This window comes from Acipenser ruthenus, chromosome 25 (genome assembly GCF_902713425.1).
Source record: "Acipenser ruthenus chromosome 25, fAciRut3.2 maternal haplotype, whole genome shotgun sequence".
NCBI lineage: Eukaryota > Metazoa > Chordata > Actinopteri > Acipenseriformes > Acipenseridae > Acipenser > Acipenser ruthenus.
This window is the reverse complement of record NC_081213.1, coordinates 15,627,555-15,648,502: the sequence shown is the minus strand read 5'-3', so window position 1 is coordinate 15,648,502 and position 20,948 is coordinate 15,627,555. Positions and strand designations below refer to the sequence as shown.

Sequence of the window (20,948 nt, the reverse complement as noted above, 5' to 3'; positions counted from 1 at the left end):
TTCTCCAGCCAGATCCCAAGAATCCCAAGTTTGCTGCTGTTTTATATTTTGTTTCATTCAATTTATGTTAATTTGTGTCCGCCTGTGAGTGTAATCTACAGCATTGCTGCATGAAGTACAGAACAGCACATTACCATCGACATGTTGATCCGATCTTTAGGGGTGATTGTTATTGTTTTCGGCTTTTTTGAACAGCTCTGGATACTGTGAAGTAAACTGAAGCCTCATTCAACACTGAACTTGAATACCGGAAACAGTTTTATCAGACAGGTATGTTTACGAAAATTTAAAGCTAATTTGACTTTGTTAAAATGTATATATGGTACTTGTATTGATTTGGTTATTATCAAACAAACAAAAAAATCCTTGCATGTTTTTTGCCCCTCCCCAAATGTAAAACAAAAAAACCTCTGACATCATAGGAAATCTTAGTTTTTCTGTGTTATCATAAAAAAATCATACGAGAAGGCCGGCCCTAGTCTGCTTTGCTTTCATACATATGTAAAGGCCCTAAATCTAGGCCGGCCCAGGGCTCGCATTTCTTTTTTGGAACGTTCACGAAAAGGCGGCCCTGGAGCGGCCCAGGGCCACCTTAAATCTCAAGTGTGAACAGGGTCTATTTTGTTAAAAGGCAACATTAAACATGAAAGCACAAAGATCTATAGAGGGGAATTTGCCTACAAAGATGAAATATTTACTATGGAAGCTGTTTCACCATCTCCTAATGCCACACAAAATAATGAAGACGGAAGTTGTTTAAAGATGGTGCTATATGTAACACTAGGCAAGTTCATGTGTGCAAATATACCCTCTGGTAGTTATGTTAAAGGAGAAACAAGTTCCATAGTACATACTTCATTTATGAAATTAAAATAATGAACCAGTGTAATGCATTTTTACTGTGTACAGTATTACTCCTCTTAGTCAGGAATTTCCTGTTTGATAAACAAGCTAATTGAACAAAGAGGATGATGTTAATTCAGTGGAGATTAGAATCCCTGTTGTAAAGGTGCTCTATATAGACTGTGTTTAGTTACATTGTAACACATTGTTCTCACATTCCACGCCTGTCTGATTTCATTAAGCTGGCACTTTGAACTGTCACAGGGAGCTTTCACGTACTTTGACCAAACGCGTTCCAGAACCATCCCTGATAACACTAAACTGCACAGAGTTGCGCTGTGCAATCTGTAGCAACCTGTACTTAATACATTAGATAATCAGAAGAAAAATATTCCTTATCACGCTGAAGACTGCACCTTGATTACACTGAAGGTTGAAGCAAGAAAGCCAACCAGGAAATATGATGGTAAGAAACCTTTTTTTCAACAGCGATTACAATACTGGATGAATCACCTGACATCTAAGGGAGAAAAATGGGTGTGCTTCAAATTAAAATACACATTTACAAAAACTACACAAGTGGAGTAAATGTTAATATGGTATTAAACCTAATTTATAAAACACAAATTAGCACATCTTTAAAGTGTATTATCTGGAAAAGCTAAATTGTAGTTTTACTGTAGTCCATGGAAGTGTGGCAAATACTATGTTTTTAATATCAAATCTGTACTTCCGCCTGGAAAATGTAAGGGTTGAAATTAGGACTAGTTGTATCTGAACGGGTTACTTGTACATTATATATATTAGGCAGAAAAATATTTATTGTCATAAAAAAGGCAGGCGTTTTATAATACAATATAGTACCTGTGGAGCTAAGAGGAACTTTACTGTACTTTCAGAAGTGTCACTTAACCTTGAGTCGCTCCAGTCTGCAGTCCCCAATGCAGGAACCTGTGAGGCAGAAACACAATCTCTAGGAAACTGTGTGTGTCTATGGGCCTGTTTAACAGTGGCAGCAAAGGCCAACTTTGTGAAAGGAATACAGCAGTTTTATTTTTGTTTTGTACCATAAAATAAAAAAGCCTTTCCCTACACATGTTGCTTAATTTAGTTCACTTTTACACAAGAGATTTGGGGCAATCTGAATTTCTATATCTTTGAATTTTATGACTAAGGGTGATGTCAATGTGATACTTCCAAACCTTTTGTAATATGATCCAATCTTCCAATGGCACATACAAGTGATTGTGAATTCATTATTAATGCCAGCCCAGTGATTTACAGTAATGTTATTTATGTCATGCTTTATATTAAATAGAAATGATAAAAAAGCAATTTGAAAGCAATTAATGTGGTAATTACCAGTTACTTTCTCTTTTGTATGATTCATACCAAATGATTGCTATACTTGTTGTGTTTAGGTAGAATTCGAGCTGGCAGAAATCAAATATTAAATTGCAGCATTACTTAACACTATACTGATACCTCTTGAACAGCCTACATTGATACTGCCCTTTTTAGTGGAAATAGAACAGCACATACACATACGGTACTACCCTCAAATGTGCAGTTTTGAAAGAAACACATGTATTAGCAAACATGTAATTGAAAATGGTACTACTCTAGGTTAAAAAAAAACAAACAAACAAAAAAATAAACTTTAAAGCCTTGCTTTCAGATAGTATTGCACTGGCCAATAACCAATCAGTTGCTTCCCCTATTGACTGACTTGCTTTCAGATAGTATTGCACTTGCCAATAACCAATCAGTTGCTTCCCCTATTGACTGACATGCTTTCAGCCAGTAACATGCTTTGACCCAGACAGTAAAGAAAGAAAAGCAGTAACAGACTTTCTGGAAAGCAAGCAAACTGAGAACTTGGTGTGTAGCGGATATCATGTTTTAAAAACGAAAATCCATGTTTGCTAAAAAAAACTGCACACTTGAAACCCATGCAGCTAATAGAAGTGCAAAATTACATTTATGGATGAACAAGACACAAGTGAGGCAAACTTTTGTATTCATGTTGCTAATAGTTCTTACTGCAATAAAAATGGGAGGCAAAGTTTGTCCCAGTTGTGTCCCCATTTGGAAATACCTGGAGATATGGCAGGTGTGTTATGGTAAATGGTTTTGGACAAGGTATGGTAAGGTATACTACACTGTTCTAGCATGGAAATCGATTGCAGTCTTGAGTGAAACCTGGTGTTTGCAACCCTTTGTTTATAGGATGCAGGGATTGAGGACAATTCAAATCACAACTTCTCTGGTTATGACGTCCGTGTCACTGATGCTGCACAGAATGGGGACACATTTGTGTATGTGATCAAATCCCAACAGGTAAGACTTTTGAGATAATGGGAGGTTTGCCAAAGTTCTAGAGGTAACTTTCAATTCCTGAAGTAGTCCATTTCTTTATATTGCTTTTCCCCATTTCACATACTATTTTATGGTGTTAGCTATCTCTCTGAGTGGTTCTCTTACTCCAAGATTCATTTGTAATATTCATTTTCTCTAAATCTGCCTTTACCGGGCTTGGAGCTTGCATTGAGCTGTTCCAGAGAATCCTAACCACTGGGTCTGAACAACCTTCCTTATTCCATTCAAATCATGTGATAATGTGACCTTTCAACTTCCAGCCCCTACACTTATGTTGAAAGGCCAAACCATCGCATAATTTGAATGCATTTAGGGTTATCCAGAGAACCTGGAAGCCAGGAAAAAGCAGATTTAGAGAAAAAAATGATAATAACACCATACAATAGTACAACTTCCATGTATGAGAAATATATTAATGCATTTTAGTTGTTATTTCATTTTTTTAGGACTAACAATTTTTTCCTTTTATGAAAAAAAAATATGGACAAACAGAATAGTATTTTGTTCTGTTGGTCAAACAGCTACTCAGTCTTTTCCCAGCAGTGTAAAATGTGTGCTTTTCAAGCAGTAGACAGTATCTATGGCTGTATTATCAATATCAGGATCTACTATGTATTATACAGGGATTGTCAGTAGACTATGTGTAATAATGAGACTTGTTCTTTTCCAGATACCAAGTGATACGGAGTACCGGGTTGAACGTGAGTTTGAAGACTTTGAGTGGCTACACCATTGTCTCTTGACCCAAGAAGGGGTGACTGGTCTTCATGGAATTATTGTTAGTATACTTATATGTTTTTCATTTTTCCATCTTATTTTACATGACATAAGTGTAATTGCTGATGATTCAGGAAAAGGCAATCAAATCATACTGTAATGCTATAGGCTACCTTTTTCACTTATGACTGAGAACAACCATTTGGCTAAGAAGATACAGTTGAGAATGGACTGGTTTACAGCTCAGTTGTGATAACTAAAGCTGTATACACTGCCTGGCCACTTTATTAGGACCTGTACCTAGTATCAGTTTGTGCCACTGTTTGCCCTGAAGGTGTTGGAAGGGAAGGGTGTCATTATGATTTCACTCAATTGGTAAGGTAGGCAGAGGATCGTGACGGGTTGTTCAAACATCCAGGGACAAGTCGGGGCATTGTTGGGTTGATCTGATCTGCAACAGTGCTTAATAAACTACGGCATCCATTCAGGCTTCCAGAGTAATCAAGGGGACCCAGGGTATACCAGAGGAAAATGCCACACACCAGGGTCAATCAAGTGCGTAGGTCATAATACAATGAGTATAATGTATATGTATAGCGAATGGATGGAGATTTTACAATCCGTTTATTTTAAATGGCTATTTCCCCTAAATTGCTACCAGTGTATTTGATATGGTTGTGTTTACTTGTTTTTTTAGTTTCCTCCACTACCAGCCAAGCCAGGGACATTTCTATCTAACTCGGAGGCAAAGACCAAAAAGAAAATTGGTATGTAAAATGGTCACCTAAAGGGCCGTGCAAACTTTCATTGAGGTTTGCTCACAACCCAAATGGTTACAGACAAAGAACAGACTGTAAAGAAGAGGTCTGTCAGTATACAACACACCCAATGTGAACCAACTGGGGAGACATGGGAGAACCAGTGTATGGAAAACTAGAAACCAAACTTCAAATACCAAAACAGAGCTGTATCCAGGGACTAAACAGCACATGCTTTTACATAAGCATGCCAGCAAATCACCTGTGTCATAGCCTGTCACTCAATACCTGTTTTGACTCCTGTAGAACCCCAGGCCTCCCCCACTTCAATCGTCATGGCAGCCACCTGCATACAGTGGCAGGATTATAACTCCCCAGAAATTATACAAAGTGATGTGCCATTTGGTCCCTTGACAGGTTCAGGTATCTACAGTCGAAGTCCCAAAAGCATCATGTAATTGAGCACATGTTTTCCATTTATGTACCATGGTCCCCTTTAGCTGTTTTGAACAGCACTTTGAATAAAAAACATCTAATTTGTGTGTAGGCAAAAACAAATTACATTGTACATCTTCAAGAGAAAAAATGTAAATATATGTATTTCGTAGTAATTGGTTGCTGGACAAAATCCCTGTAAATTGAGAAATTGTGTGTGAACCTGGTACCTTGCTGTACATTAGCCAGCAAAATAACTGTCACAAGACTAAAAGAAATATGGAGAGAAGAGCTTTTTTTTCTTAAAATCTACAAGCCATGTTACTTGAAAAGAAACTAATCATATTTCATCTACAGCATGTGAAAAACAATCATTTTGCTTTAATAATCAAAATTGTGACAATTCCATATTTCAGAGGTCATATTTAATACAGTGTGTTTTGGGTATCATATTTCATTTGAGATTAAAAAAAAAAACAAAATCAACAAACAACTGAAAAGGTTGCTAGGCAAAGCTATAAATCTATCTTGGGTTTTCTCATATTGAAACTCTTATCTATTGCAAACTACAATGTGACCAAAACAAAACTAGGAAATCCGTTTTCATGTCACAGAGTCACTGGCTATGGTCGACGACTGGCAGATGTACTGCCGAGCTCTGGAGGAATACCTGCATCTTGTTACTGCACACACTGTCCTGATCAAAAATCCTGCAGTGCACAGCTTCCTAAAACACAGAGAGGTACGTACAAAACAAAATGAAACCCATAATTACTTTTATAAATGGGTGTGCAACCCTGCAACTTTAAACCCATACCGTTATAAAGTACCGATATTTACCCATAGAAAAAAAATCATTTATTCTGCACAGTAGAGTTCGTGAAAACCACACACTGTGCTCTTTGTGCGGCTGACACATCTGCTTATCACCAACTTATACAAAGGTAGAACACTTCATTATTTCTATTTTTACTGTCATGATGGTCGTATTGAGTTGGGGGGATACTTCTATTATATGAGAAGTGTTTTTTGCGTATGACTCCTCCCATGTGTATGATGGATATGACCCCCCTCGCCCTCCATAACCCCCCCCCCCCCCCCCCCCCCCAGACGAACATCCTGCTGAACAGTTTCCAAATGTTGGCAAGTCTATGTTATTATGCATAGTTATACTTACTACATACTTATACTTATATTAAGTATACTTATACTTAATGTGTACATTTTTGCATGATATAAACCTAACCCTATCTCTAGACCTAAGCCTAACTCTAAACCTAACCCCACTAATCCTAACTCTAAACCTAACCCTATCTCTAAACCGAACCTTTTTCTGATACAAGTGTGTACTTGCATATATTGTGCAAAAGATTTCCACGTTAAGTACATTGTAACAATGCATAATAACATTGTAATTGTGTAAATACATATGTATTTACTGTGTATTTACGATAGGAGTTACAGAGACACAATATAAAGTGTTACCAAATGCACTTACTACTGATGGTTGAAATCACAACAGAACCTGTTTTGTTTTGTTTGTTTTTTTACAGCTACCGATTAAAACTAAAGTGAAGAAAGGAATATTCAACAAGCTCACCCAGGCCGTGGAGGAACTGAGGAAAGAGCATCACAAGGTACAGCAGACAGCTACTGGAGTGGGAGTGGGGAGGGTCACATGCCCTGCTTCACAAGATAGGCCCAAGTGCCCTTACAGTATCTTTCAGAGTAAGCAAGGGCTTCTAAATGCAACAGTGTTTTTCTGTAATGACATGACAGGTATCCGATTGAATGTTTGGTAATTAACTGCCTCTAATTCCTGTCTATTTGCATATTAGTTGCTTGGTGAATACATATGTACTTACACATAATTACAATGTTATTATACATAGTTATAATGTAGTTATTTTTTTTACATGATGACCCAACTCTAAACCTAACCCTTTTCTGATACAATTGTGGACATACATATATCGTGCAAAAAGATTTACACATTAAGTACATTGTAACTATGCATAATAGCATTGTGATTGTATAAGTCCACATGTATTTACTAACTAGGGTAGTATGCAAATGTACAGTAACTGGAGACATGTAAAGTGTTACCAAATGTTTTACAGTTTTCACTTACCCTTATCAAAGTCAACCACAGTAAAAGCACAGCAAAGTGTAATAAAGCACAGTGAAAGCATGGTAAAGCGTAGGTAAGCAATGTAACGACACAGAGTGTTATAGTAAAGCATATTAAAAATCATGGCAAACCATGGTAACCTATATGTTATAAAACTAAAATAATAAAACAAACCAAAACAAACAGACACAAGGGCCAAACAAACTGTTTAAACAAAACAGAAAATATATTAAAAAATATAGCAGTTTCACACACACAACACACGGCTTCACAAAAAGTCCTCTAAACCCCAGCGATATTTCTTATATACACCCTTACATACTCCCATATAAACTCTTATAAACCCCACAGCACACAAACCCTCACCTTCACCAACATTACCAACGCTAACTATATCAACACCTGTGATCACTCTATATGTGTGTGTGTGTGTTTATATATTATTATTATTATTTATTTCTTAGCAGACGCCCTTATCCAGGGCGACTTACAATTGTTACAAGATATCACATTATACATTATTTCACATTATACAGATATCACATTATTTTTACATACAATTACCCATTTATACAGTTGGGTTTTTACTGGAGCAATCTAGGTAAAGTACCTTGCTCAAGGGTACAACAGCAGTGTCCCCCACTGGGGATTGAACCCACAACCCTCCGGTCAAGAGTCCAGAGCCCTAACCACTACTCCACACTGCTCCACACATATAAATGTTATATATATATATAACATTTATTCAATTGACGGCTCCAGCCACATTCCCACGTGTGTTTGCAGGGAGGATTTTAACTCCCTCCCTTCCTCTCAATACTCCCCACACAACATGCACCAGTGCTCTGCCATGCTGCCACACACCTACACTAATAATAACACACAATACATTTATATAATAACAGTAATAATAAACACAGGGGTGGGATGTGCCCTGTCACAGCATAGTATAACCATGGGAAAGGTATGATTAAATTGCAAAGTTACTGCACAAACATACCATGGTAAAGCTTTATAGAAGTACCACTGCTCTTGGAAGATGGATTTGCTCATTAGACCTTTTGCTTACTATGCAAATTATTTTAAGTGGGAACTTGCTGTATCCTGATTTGTACATCAGTGTGCCGCCTGGCTACATGGCTACATGGATGTCTAAAGGTTAAAGACCAGTGTTGATTCTGATAGACACAGAGTACACTTCTACCACAACCAGGTGGCGACTGCAACATCTTACTTCTAGACTTTCTTTTTATTAACCTAATCTTCGCAAGCTGTTTGCTGTACTTGAATCACTTCAGTGGCTCAGATAGGAAATTGGTTTGGAGTGATAATATTTTGTTCATTTGAAAACGTTACAGGATATTGACGACTTCTTTCAGAATGAGAGAGACAGTAACCTTACACTAACAGCTTTTACTAAGGCTGCAGTAGAGGTAGGAATTTCATTCACGGTACATTTGTTTACATTCTTTTACATTTAAGAATATTTTTTAAATACTTCCATTTTCATTTTGTGTTCCACAGAAATTCCTTGAAATTGTGTTAACTGAACAAAGTAAGTGTATTACGTGGTTATTGGTTTTAGATTTTGAAGTGGGGTTGAGGTAAGGTGTTCTCGGTGCACTTTTTAGGGCCATATATGGGAAACTTTCCCAGAATAAAGAAAAAAATGACAACTTAACAAAAATCGCAATGTTTTTGTGTTTTTAATGTTTATGCTAGTAGTGAACTAACAACTTAATTGTATTCAGCTGTTTGAATTGAAACAAAGTAATTGTGAAGCGCATGGTTTCAGATGGACGGAAGTGCCGTTCTGGTTGCATCTATTAACATAGACAAGTGCCATTTTAGAACATTAATGAATAGTTTTAGAAAATGCTAAGTGGTTTTACAGAACACTCACAAATAGAGAACCAAACGTTATCAAATACACGTCCCTGTTGCTCTGTGCTCCTCTACAGAGATAGCAATAGCGTGTGGTCACTTCTCCACAGCGCTCCACCTGGGGATCGGACAGGACGATGACCCTGCAGACTATGCTTTTGCAAAGTAAGATTATATATATATAATTAATTCACTTATAACTGAGGATTTTTGCTGAGAAATAACTGCTTGGGCAGAACCAGGATTGTGTTAAAGACTGTATATTCTGTCATTTTTATTCTTCAAACTTCAACACATGTTGAAACTTCTCACGCCCTATGGAAAATAAGCAATTGCCAAAACAATCCTCATTCATCCAGTATTTGCAGTACCCACTGGGAATCCCAATCGGGTAAAGTGTAGATTTAGCTTCCTTTGGTTTGGACACTCATTAGTTAACTTCCTCTATGATAGTTTTCAGTTCGGAGAAATCGATCGCTGCCAGTCTTCCAATCTAACTTGGGATGACAGAGTGGCACGTTGTTGACTTGTGCAGAGCCAAATTCTCCAAGAACATCCCTATTTCAGCAGCCAACTGGAAGATCACTCTCTTTACAACAGATACTATTCAAAGTGCGGTTGTTAAACGTGTTCCAAGTGACTGACGTGGGGTTGTCTTCTGTTTCAGTAATCAAAGGTTCATGTGAAATAAGCCATTTTGCAAAGTGGATGCAGGAGTTTAATTTAGCATGCTTGTGCTGCTAAGAAAACATCTTCTCATTGACCTTTTACTGTGAGCTACTCTGCTGTAAGCTGATATTCCCTGTTTTACTTTGCTTGCCTTGCAGGATGTGCCTCAAGCTGTCTGAAGTGCTAGATACAGTAAAGGTAAAACAAAAAATCAGCTGCATTAAGCAATAGCCAAACTCCATCATGTCAAAAATGACACAATACATTTTTTTTTCTTTGGAGCAGGAGTAGATGCTAAACTGACAGCTTGAACTGAGAACAGTTTTGCCTATTCTTAGCTTGATATACTATCTACTCTGTTGTGTAACTTTCTGCAGTATGACAGTTACATTATCATAATGAATATTCCCATGACATTCCAGGCCTGAACAAAGTTTTTGTTTTGCTTGTACCAGGTATGTTAAAGACTAAGTGGTTGAAAAATGCATTCCTGGTAAAATCATACAACATGATTGCCTAATAATTAATCTATTGTTTTGATAGTACCTGAGACGCAATAGTGTCAGGGTGCTGCAGTCATACAACTGAATCCTAAAACGGGTGTGGACTTTAAGATGGGGACTTTCCATTTTCAGGTGGTACTTTTTTAAAGAGCATTCTACATTTAATCAATTGCAGAGGGATATTCTTTTTTTATCCCAAAAGAGATGTATATCCCCTGCAACAAGTTAGTCATTGCGCCTCTATTCCCAGCTAAAAGCAAGCAACCAGACTAATCCTGGGGCTTAGAATGAGCTATGAAGATAGGTTAAGGGAGCTGAATCAATTAAGCCTTGGACAAAGACAAATTAGGGAGGACTTGAGTGAAGTCTTTAAAATCTTTGAAGGAGTTCATAAAGTTAACCTTTGCCAATACTTTTAAGCGCAGCACAGAAACCAGGACCAAAGGATACATTTGGAGATAAAGTGGAGACTAATTTAAGACAGAGGATATTATACACCTCTTTACACAAAAAGGGATAAGGGTTTAGAATGGGTTACCTAGCCAAGGTGTTGGTAATGGATCACCAAGATCCTTTAAAACCTGACTTGAAGTTTTTAGATCAACTAGCTACTGGGAACCCGACAATCTTTGATAGGCCAAATGGCCTTTTAAAGTTCGTAAATGTTCATTGTCTAGATTGTGTGAATCGCTGCTCTGTGTTTATGAATAAACGTTCTTTGACTGTATTAGATTCTAGGTCTCGGTAATCTACATCTACATGTGTCTTGGGCAGTGATTGGTTGAGCTAATATGGGCTACATTTTTTTATATAAAGGTAAATAATCATATTCATGAAAAAGTAATTGTCACTGACCCATTTATTAGCTTGAAAAGCATGCTATTTATCTGGTCTTGTAAGTACTGGAGGGACTGTGGAGCAATTACAAATCGCATATTAGTGAGTTATGATAATGGTACCTCATTAGCATGTCTGAATGAGGTTCATTACAAACTTTCATTGGCATTTCAAACATAACGAAACTCAAACACCATGAAGGAAAGTTTATAACAAGATTATAATGTTGCTAATTGGCGAATACAGAATCTGGACTTAAACCCAAATGTGGGTTCAATCCCCGGTGGAGGACACTGCTGCTGTACCCTTGAGCAAGGTACTTTACCTAGATTGCTCCAGTAAAAACCCAACTGTATAAATGGGTAATTGTATGTAAAAATAATGTGTAAAAAATAATGTGATAACTTTTAACAATTGTAAGTCGCCCTGGATAAGGGTGTCTGCTAAGAAATAAATAATAATAATAAAAATAATAACAGTAAAACCGTGTGTATGGCAGAGGAAAAAAGTTGAAAGGTCAAGCATCACATGACTTATTGGATTGAGGAAAATATGGGTGGCCACTAAGCCGTTCACAGCCAGCAGTACAGTTAGCTGAAAGGGAGAGACATCTATAAGGAGCAAGTACAAATCCTACCTGATACCTAATTAGCACGTCTGAATGAGGTTCATTGGAATATCAAACCTAACTAAACTTAAACAGTATTTAGGAAAATGTACAACAGGATTTTAATGTTGCTAATTTGCAACTGCAGAATCTCGACTTTAACCCCAATGCACAGTATGATGTTACAGACTTCCCCATAACTTTGAAACAGCAAGGAACTATAAGAAGAACGACTACTCTAAAGCAATTAAAATGGCTTTTGAATCTACTTACTCTAGGGCTAATTTTTTTTAAATTAATTTAATTATGACATTTTTGCTGACTAGAAAACATCTTTATTGGCTTGCTGTCTTCAAGTACTACCTAACAGAAACGGTTGGATGGGATCCTAATGAATTATTTTAGAAAGTACCTCTGGTATGTGCTCAAAGAAAGAGTTCTGTCTGTTCATCTGCTGTAATAAAATTGTGAGGGAAAGAACCTTTGCTTTAATAAAACTGTCACATTCATCGTCCAAGGGAAGGCGATTAGGGCTGGGGTTTTTGAGGTTTTTATTTTTAGTTTTTAGAATATAATAGTGATTGTGAATGGCCCTTCCTGAAATAGAAATACGTTTGGAGAAGCACTGGGGTCCAGAAAGAGAAATTACATTTAAACTTGCAAAGATCTGTAGTAACCACAGAATCCTGGGAAATCATACTGAACCTTTCTTCCATTACTACTCGATTTACTACTGGCAAGCTGTGCTTGATACAGTATAGAGATAATGACATTGAGATAATGTTACGGACCCTAAACACATAACTATAGATACTGCATTAAACAATACCCAAGGTGTTACAGAAGATGCACTTGTTTCCATCCTTTTTTAAGAAATGTTTGAAGCAGGGGTTTTAAGGAATGATCAAGAAAAATACATTTGGGGTTAAACAAATGTTCTAACTTTAATTATTCTGTCTTCTTAGAAAAACTTTGAAAAGGTTGCAGAAAATGATCTAAACACACTAGGGTTCAATCTGGAATTGCATTCCCGCTTTCAAGATGCTGAAAAGGTATGCATTACTTTTCTGAAATAAATAAATAAAGCACTACAGGAAAATATGTTTGGGTTATGCTTTGTGAGTTTTAGCCTTCAGCTTTTCATTATGTCATTATGGTGATGAATAGGCTAGTTTGTTCAAGTTTTTACCTTTTTAACCAATATTTTAAGGGCTACTTTTGAAATTCATAGCCTAACTTGGTATGATAAACATTATTTTAAACATGTTGTAGTGATGGTACACAGTAGTGTGCAAATGTATTCAAACACCACATTGCTTCTGTAGTTTTAATAATCAAATCACTGTAACTGAAAATCTGGAAAAAGCTGTCCAAATAGGTAAATGAGTGATTGTCTAATTGAATTGATGACTTTAATAGGCCACACATGCAATTAATTGAAACTAGTAAGAGAAAATGAACACATAGCCACAACTGATAAAATGCATGAGACTTTTAAGAAGTTGTTTACGATGTCTAAATAAAGTACAAAGAGGTCTAACTTTAACACATGGGTGCCCATTGTTTCTATATCCCTGATTACTGAGTGGAAATTGAAATTCTCCCACCCAGTGTTTTTCATGGAGGCAGAGGTATATACAGGATGTAAATGACACATTTTGAAGTGTTCTGATACATTTGCACACTGCTAGCCATTTTAAAGTGAATTTGTATTTATTACCACCTCTTTAATGTTTTCCATTTTCTATGCTTTTTTAATTGTAATAATCCCAATTTGAATACCAAACAGGAAATGTTGTTCAGAAGAACCTGTAAACTGGTTGACGTAGAAACGGCAAATAAAAACCTGGGCCAGGCAAAGCCCCACAAGAAAGCAGCTGTGAGTGTCCGTCTATCTTCCTACTATATGGAAATTATTAACATTCAGCTTGTTTCATAAAGTATTCAATGTGTAGCCATGTAGTTCATTATTTAATGTGTCTGTTAATGGATTTAAAGACGGCCGCTAGCTTTTACTCTATGCCTGACATTACAGTCTAGTTGCAGTGCAGCGCTTAGGGTTATTGTTATGTTACTGTTATCTGAGAAGGCTATTCTACTCATTTGATTGAATTATGTTTGCTTTAAATTGCACAGGCATTCTCAAACTGGAGACCTCATGGGTCCACAGAGGTTACACTGGGGGTTGACACATAATGAATGTTCTTATCATGTAGCAGATATATGTACATACAATATAATGTTCTGCAGTTAGAGGATTTTTCATTAATAGTCTTCCAATAGATGGCAACATTACCCTCCAGAATAAAAAGCAGAGCTGTTGTATATGAAGCTGGTTAAAGCTATATTCCAAGAAAGATTTCAAAAGAAACATTTTTTGTCATCATTTAAAAAGCTCTTGGTATGACAGATATGATGCAAATTAAGTTTTGATGATGGATTTGCAGTGTTAGCCGTAGATCAAATGCTCTTTTTTATTGTTGAAAACTACAGAGATAAACTACTCAGGGTTTTCTGTCTTTCAGGAAAAGCGATATTAACTTTGAAAGTGTATTCCTAAAGCTGACACACAAAAAAACACACACACACACACACAGATCATAATACACTTACTTGGTCAGCATGGACCCCAGTACAGCAATATGATTGTCAGTTTTGGAATTCAATTTAATTCCGTGGAAACTTTGGAATATCTCTGAAAGTGCCCAAAATACCGTAATACATCACTCACCTTTTAGAGGGATGTACTTGCTTTGAGCCAACTAGGGTTCTTTATTGAAACATCATGAAGCCTGTTATTTGTGAAATTTTAACTGCATTGTCAGACTTACTGAGTGGGTGGATGTTGATTGCACTCAAGCTGAATGCAGTCAATCACAGAATTCTCCATCAAGAACTCATGTTAGCGAATTAGAATACACAGGCCCTATTCACATGGGGCTAAGGAATGTTTTTAAGGAATGTTTTTTGAATAATGTTTCAAAACATTCCATTGGCTTGAGATGCACAATTATTTGGTTAAGAATCTGAGTAATCTGAAAACAAATCTATTCTTCTAAAAGGTTTGTGATCTCCCTTCTAGTTTACCACAGTACATGTGTACAGTAATGGTGTAGTGTTCCCATTGTTATACTATGCATTTACCACCATCACCTCTCTTGGCTTTACAATGCTTTACCATGTTTTCACTATGCTTTATTACACTTTGCTATGCTTTTATTAGCTGTTTTGGGGTAATTCTTGACTTATGTTCACTCATGTGGTTTTTGAAAGAAGCACATGTTAAAGCGAACATATTGTTTCATTTAAGACCACGCTAGGTGAAAGATATATGATTTATTTTAGTTCTTACATGCAGTTCTTTTCAAACTTGTTCTAATGTACTGCTTTACTTGTTAATAGTATTTTTTTTAAATCAAATGTGCAAATGACTTGCATGATTCAGAGGGTTTGCTAGTTAAGAGCATGGTGGTTTCATTAGAAAGCTAATGTAACAATGGTGTGATACATTTAGGACTGCTGATAGAGGCTTTAATATTAAATACAGGGCTGGCCTAGATACTGAAGGTGGCTTATAGTGACGTCAATAGGAACAGCTCGGGACTGTAAAAAGAGCCTTAATATTGAGGTGGTATCCATTTCATTTAGGTACTGTAGTGTGTAGATGTTTTAGCAAGGTTGGGGTGATGCGTTATTTAAGTATTTTGATGCAATACAACAAAGACTATTTAGATTTATAAACAAAATGTTTAAAATAGTTTGACAATGTATGCTTTTGAAGAACTCAAAGTGCATGCATACGAAAAATACTACAGTATAATGAATGCATAGTATGTATCTATAAAACATGTGCATCTATTACATTAAGTAATTTCTCTAACACAATGTTTTATATACCTTATGTCCATTTCCAACTAACGCTCACTATTCTCTTATAAAAAGCCTTTGCATGATTTAAGTTTATTTTATTTATTCTTATGACTTGTGCAAAGTCGCATGTATTGTACTGATTACAATGTACTATTTGCTATGTCCAGTAAATCTAGAGTTGTTTGTTATTCTACAAAAATGTTAGAAACATTTCATAATTGAATTACCAGACATATAGTTAAATAGTAAACAATAGTCAACAACTGTTTCGTGGGACAAGACAAGAGAAAGAAATATAACGAGTAATATAACGCGCTACTTTTTTATTAAGTAATAAGTAAGGACATTATATTAGGTTTATCTGAAGAAACGAGTAATAAGTTACTTTTTTTCAGCAACGTGTCCAACACTGTGTATTTGAACACCTCAAGACTTGTCATTTGTATCCTTTACCAAAGTCATTGTATTTATCTTGCTCTTAATTGTATTATTACCTGTACTGTAATACTAGAAATGTATTTGCTTACGATTGTAAGTCGCCCTGGATAAGGGCGTCTGCTAAGAAATAAATAATAATAATAATAATAATTAAAATGTTACTGCAGTGGATGACTAGACAGCGTGTTTTGGTTGTTCACACATCTGTCATACATGGGCAGCAGTGTGGAGTAGTGGTTAGGGCTCTGGACTCTTGACCGGAGGGTCGTGGGTTCAATCCCAGGTGGTGGACACTGCTGCTGTACCCTTGAGCAAGGTACTTTACCTAGATTGCTCCAGTAAAAATCCAACTGTATAAATGGATAATTGTATGTAAAAAAAAAAAATAATAATAATGTGTTAAAAAATAAAAATAAAAATGTAATTGTATGTAAAAAAATAATGTGATATCTTGTAACAATTGTAAGTCACCCTGGATAAGGGCATCTGCTAAGAAATAAATAATAATAATAATAATAATAATTTATACACCTACCTGCATGAACACCTCTGGGTGTGAAAATTTACATTTTCAGTTAGTTATTTTCAGTTAGTAATCAGTGATAGTAATTTAATTAGACATCCTAAACACCTTCTAAAAAGTCTCATTCATTTTACCATTGGTGGCTATGTGTTCATTTTCTCACTGTTTTAAATTAATTGCATGTAATCAATTCAATTAGACAGTCACTAATGTGCCTATTTGGACAATTTTCCAAGATAAGCCTTTGAAGGTACAACACAATAGCTGTAGATTGTTGGTCTGCTTGAGGCAGTGTTCCCTGTGTTACAATAAGCAGTCCAAATAACAATCAAGCTAATAAATAATGGAAATGGAAACCTTTAACACCTGCCAGCGACAGCCTGCTAGCTGTGAATACACAGTTCTAGAATAGAGCTCTGTGAAGGATATTATCAATGGGTTGGTTACTTTGAGCACGACACAGTATAAGCTCCCAAATCTGCTATGTGTTGATCTGCAATGTTTCATAATACAGTTATTAAAGTATACCATATTTTGATAAGATCAAGCTTTTAGATTAAAAAAAAACAACAACAAAAAAAAACATTTTTCTTTTCTTAGATGGAAGACATTAAAAAGGCAGCTGACAAAGAATTTGATGAGATTTCTGGAATGGCCAAAGTGGAGGTAGGTGTTCATGAACAAGAAGGTACAACTTCTACTTCCACTCCTGGTCTTTGTTCCAACCCTATTGTAAATTGTTTCATTGAACCAATTAAACCTCCAGCCAGACCCTGAAGTAGTTAATTGTACCGTTTGACCTGTTAAACCAGGAGTGGAATGGCCCTCCAGGGTCGTGATTGGACACCCCTGTTCTAAAATATACTGTACTGAAATAACAACATATGAAAGCAAGATAGCAACAATTCTGATATGCTAAAACTAATCAAATCCGTCCCGGAGTTTGTTTTTTTGGTATGTGGTATTGCTTGAACAATAATAATGTATATTTTATAACTGACCAAATACTTGTGTGTTTTTCATGTTTGTTACCAATGACTTATTTATCTACCTGAACATGTCTCAAGAAATTGTAATTGTTTTTATAGAAGTTTGCTAATTTAATACACACTTAAAAATGTGCTTTTATGACTGTTATGTAATTCAATTCCTTATTAATGCTCTTTAAAATAATCCTAGCTAACAAAATAGATGAATACATTTTCTCTGCCATGCACATCCATTCATATATAGGTCTCAAATGTGCACTTTTGAAAGAAACACATGTTATAACATATATTTTCATTTTAAAATATGATATCTGGTACTACTCTAGGTTAATGAAATCTCTGTTTGCAAGCTGTGCTTTTACACTGTCATGCACTTCCTGTGGCAGCTGGGCGGTGAAATTATCCCCACCCATTCACTGGCTTCACTCCTGTCAATAGCCAATCTGCCTGGATCCAGAAGACACTGCTGGATGAAATGAGCAAACAAGTAAAGCAATAACAGACATCCTGGAAGGCAAGGCAAACAAACTGAGAACTTCGTGTAGTACCAGATGTCTGTTTTAAAATGAAATTACATGTTTGTGATTTCATGTTTGGCTGCAATTACTTCATTTATTTGCAATTTATAAATAGCTCCACTAGTGGCTACATGTTGTAAGGTCAAGGAATATGGTCAGAAAAGTCGCCTCAGATCTGTGATTAGACTAGGTAATTTAATGAAGAGCTAGCTTCACTCTAATGGTTATATTTCTCTGTCTTGTAATTACTAGATTCAGCGCTATCACAGAGAGCGGGTGCGTGCCTTCCAGAAAGCCTTGATTGAGCTGAGTGACAGCCAGCTGCAGACAGCGAGGGAGTGCTGTGTTGAGCTCAAGCAGCAGCTGGCTGAGTTTAAACAGCTCTGTGCAGAATAACTACATCCAGAGCTGCACTGTATGGAATTAAAAATGTTTCTGCAGTATTTCTATAGGCTGTGAGAACTGAAAGAAGCAATCCTTTGCACATTTTGAGTAGTAAACAATGTGCCATTTTTTTGTTTGTTTTTTTACAGTAAATGAAGTAAAGCACTAATATTAAAGAGGACTGGTGTGTTTTGTAGTATGAGATCTAAGATAAATAGCAAGCATTTCACTTCAAGCTTTTGAAATGAATAGGTAGAACTTGCATGTTTTTTTTTTTAATGGTAACTGCCAACTATAAAACATTTGGTAACACTACATTAAGTATCTCTACTTAATGTGTATTTACAGAGTAGTTATTTAGTTAACACGTGTACTTACACATTATTACAATGTTATTAATAATGCTTAACACCATTGTAATTATGTGTAAATAAATACATGTGTACAAAGTAACTACAATTTAAATACACAGTAACTAGAGACACAATGTGAAGTGTTACAAAGAAAATCTAAATTATTACTTGTTTTTAATTTTTTTGTTTTATTTTTTCATATTCTGTCGAGCAATTAATTGCATGCTAGAGCTCAATGTGCTAAAAGAATACTGCACACAGGCAGGCGTATCTCAAAGTGAAAAACATTTAGCCTAGGACCCAGGACGACTAGACCAATGGAATGATAGAAACACTAACTTTGATCAATGTTTCAACTCATTAAATGGTGTGTTCTGTTTCCTTGCTTGCACAGGTGTCACGTGGGAAATGATCATGAATAGTCTTAAGATGTTGCTCCGTTAAATTCAGTAGCAGTTTACAACACACCCAGTAGATAAGCTTGGGTAGGTAACACTTTACATGAAGTGTCTGTAATTACTGTGTGTTTATATAGTAGTTACATAGTAAATACATGTGTACTTGCACATAATTATACTGTTATTATGCATAGTTACAATGTACTTAACGAGTACATACACAGTAATTGGAGACACTTAATGTAAAGTGTTGTGTCCAGGCATTCTATATGTTTTTTTTTAAATCTGTTTATTTATTTTTTTAATCTTTGTTCTCTTTTACACCTAATCTGGAATTTCGCTTATTTGATAATCGGAATGTGAGAATCCACAGGCACTAACGGGTTAAACTTTCAAATATGGATCTCAAAGACCCATTACTTCCTTGTATGCTTTTACTTTGAAGAACGTTTCGGTCACTTCCTGCCCAATACCGCCATGCTACTGTAAGCTTCTTGGGTTGTTTTGCTGTTACTCCCGGTTACCAAGAGTCTGACCAACCGCTCTCAGTTAGCTTATGCTCCAAAGGCATTTTTTTTCTTGCATTAAATTGCAGTATGTGTTTGGAATTAGTAAAATTGCAATTTCATAAGACACAAAAAAATAATTTCTGTGCAAGTACTTTTTAAAATCATTGTGCATATTTTAGCAGTAGTATATAATGACATGATTAGTGCTGTGGTAATTATTGCAGATAAAAGGGATAATCTGTGGGTATTTGGTTTGCATACTTGCCAACATTTGGAATCTGCTCAGCGGGACACCAAATGCATTCCCTCCAACTGTACCGATTTAGCTGGTACAATACCTCCCCCCCACCCCCTGCACTCCCACTAGAGGCATGTGTGTGCTAGCGTTACATCCCCATGGTACTACCTGCTAGACAGATAGTCACTAGACAGCAAAAATATTGGTAGAGACAGTCCATTCAAAGATATTGTATTATTATAGAATTTGTTGGGTTCATTTCCGAGCAGGAGCAGAAGCACTCAGAAGCATGTTCATGGCTTGTTCCATTACTGTTCGGAAGAATATGTAAGGTTTAAAAACTGACTAGATTTTAAGAAGATTAATATATCAATAAACAGATCTGGTCAAGTGAACACAATCCCTGCCAGCCAGTGCAGTGCACGAGGGTTAGCAGAAAAAAAAAAAAAAAAACGGGCACAAGAGCGAACGCCCTGAAAACAAGGGTGCCAATAATTGTGACACTTCATTTTTTTTGGAAATAAATTAATAACACTGTGTAACAAATTTTTTTTTTTTTTGTTCCTGGGTAGTAAGTGTTATTTCCTAATTGCTTATGCCTCAAAAGTATAGAAAATGGCTATTATTCCCCACAAACTTTGCTTTTGTGACCAGGACAGTGATATTTTGAAATTTACCTATTTCCAATGAGAAAACGGGCGAATTTGTGTCTTTTCGTTCACGTAAAGTCAGAAAAAAAAACATATGAATCCAAATTAACATGTATTTATACTAAAGTAATACAAAAATGACTACAAAAGATTTAGAAGTGAGTAGTTTTTCGAGATTTACGATTATACTGTAAATCGCTTTCACGAATCAGCCCCCAAATGTAGTCTCCCATCATGTTTTCGTTATACTGTCCTTGGTAGCAGCGTTCAAAGTCCAGTATATCCTGGTGGAAGCGCTCGCCTTGCTCCTCCGAG

The 20,948-nt window shown here is 36.1% G+C and overlaps 1 protein-coding gene across 2 annotated transcripts; it reads left to right on the top strand.

Moving 5' to 3' along the window:
- The first annotated feature begins 1,068 nt into the window (after positions 1–1,068).
- On the top strand, positions 1,069–18,661 carry LOC117411738 (sorting nexin-5). Of its 2 annotated transcripts, XM_059000415.1 has the most exons (14): positions 1,074–1,309; positions 3,073–3,183; positions 3,893–4,000; positions 4,637–4,706; positions 5,747–5,874; positions 6,686–6,769; positions 8,622–8,696; positions 8,788–8,818; positions 9,225–9,312; positions 9,975–10,014; positions 12,729–12,815; positions 13,553–13,642; positions 17,195–17,260; positions 18,354–18,661. In XM_059000415.1, the coding sequence occupies exons 1-14, from the start codon at positions 1,304–1,306 to the stop codon at positions 18,495–18,497; spliced, it is 1,128 nt and encodes a 375-aa protein (XP_058856398.1). In that variant the 5' UTR covers positions 1,074–1,303; the 3' UTR covers positions 18,498–18,661. The 2 variants fall into 2 exon arrangements, with proteins under 2 accessions (XP_058856399.1, XP_058856398.1); XM_059000416.1 differs by lacking the exon at positions 13,553–13,642 and having other exon boundaries at positions 1,069–1,309.
- Positions 18,662–20,948: the final 2,287 nt, after the last annotated feature.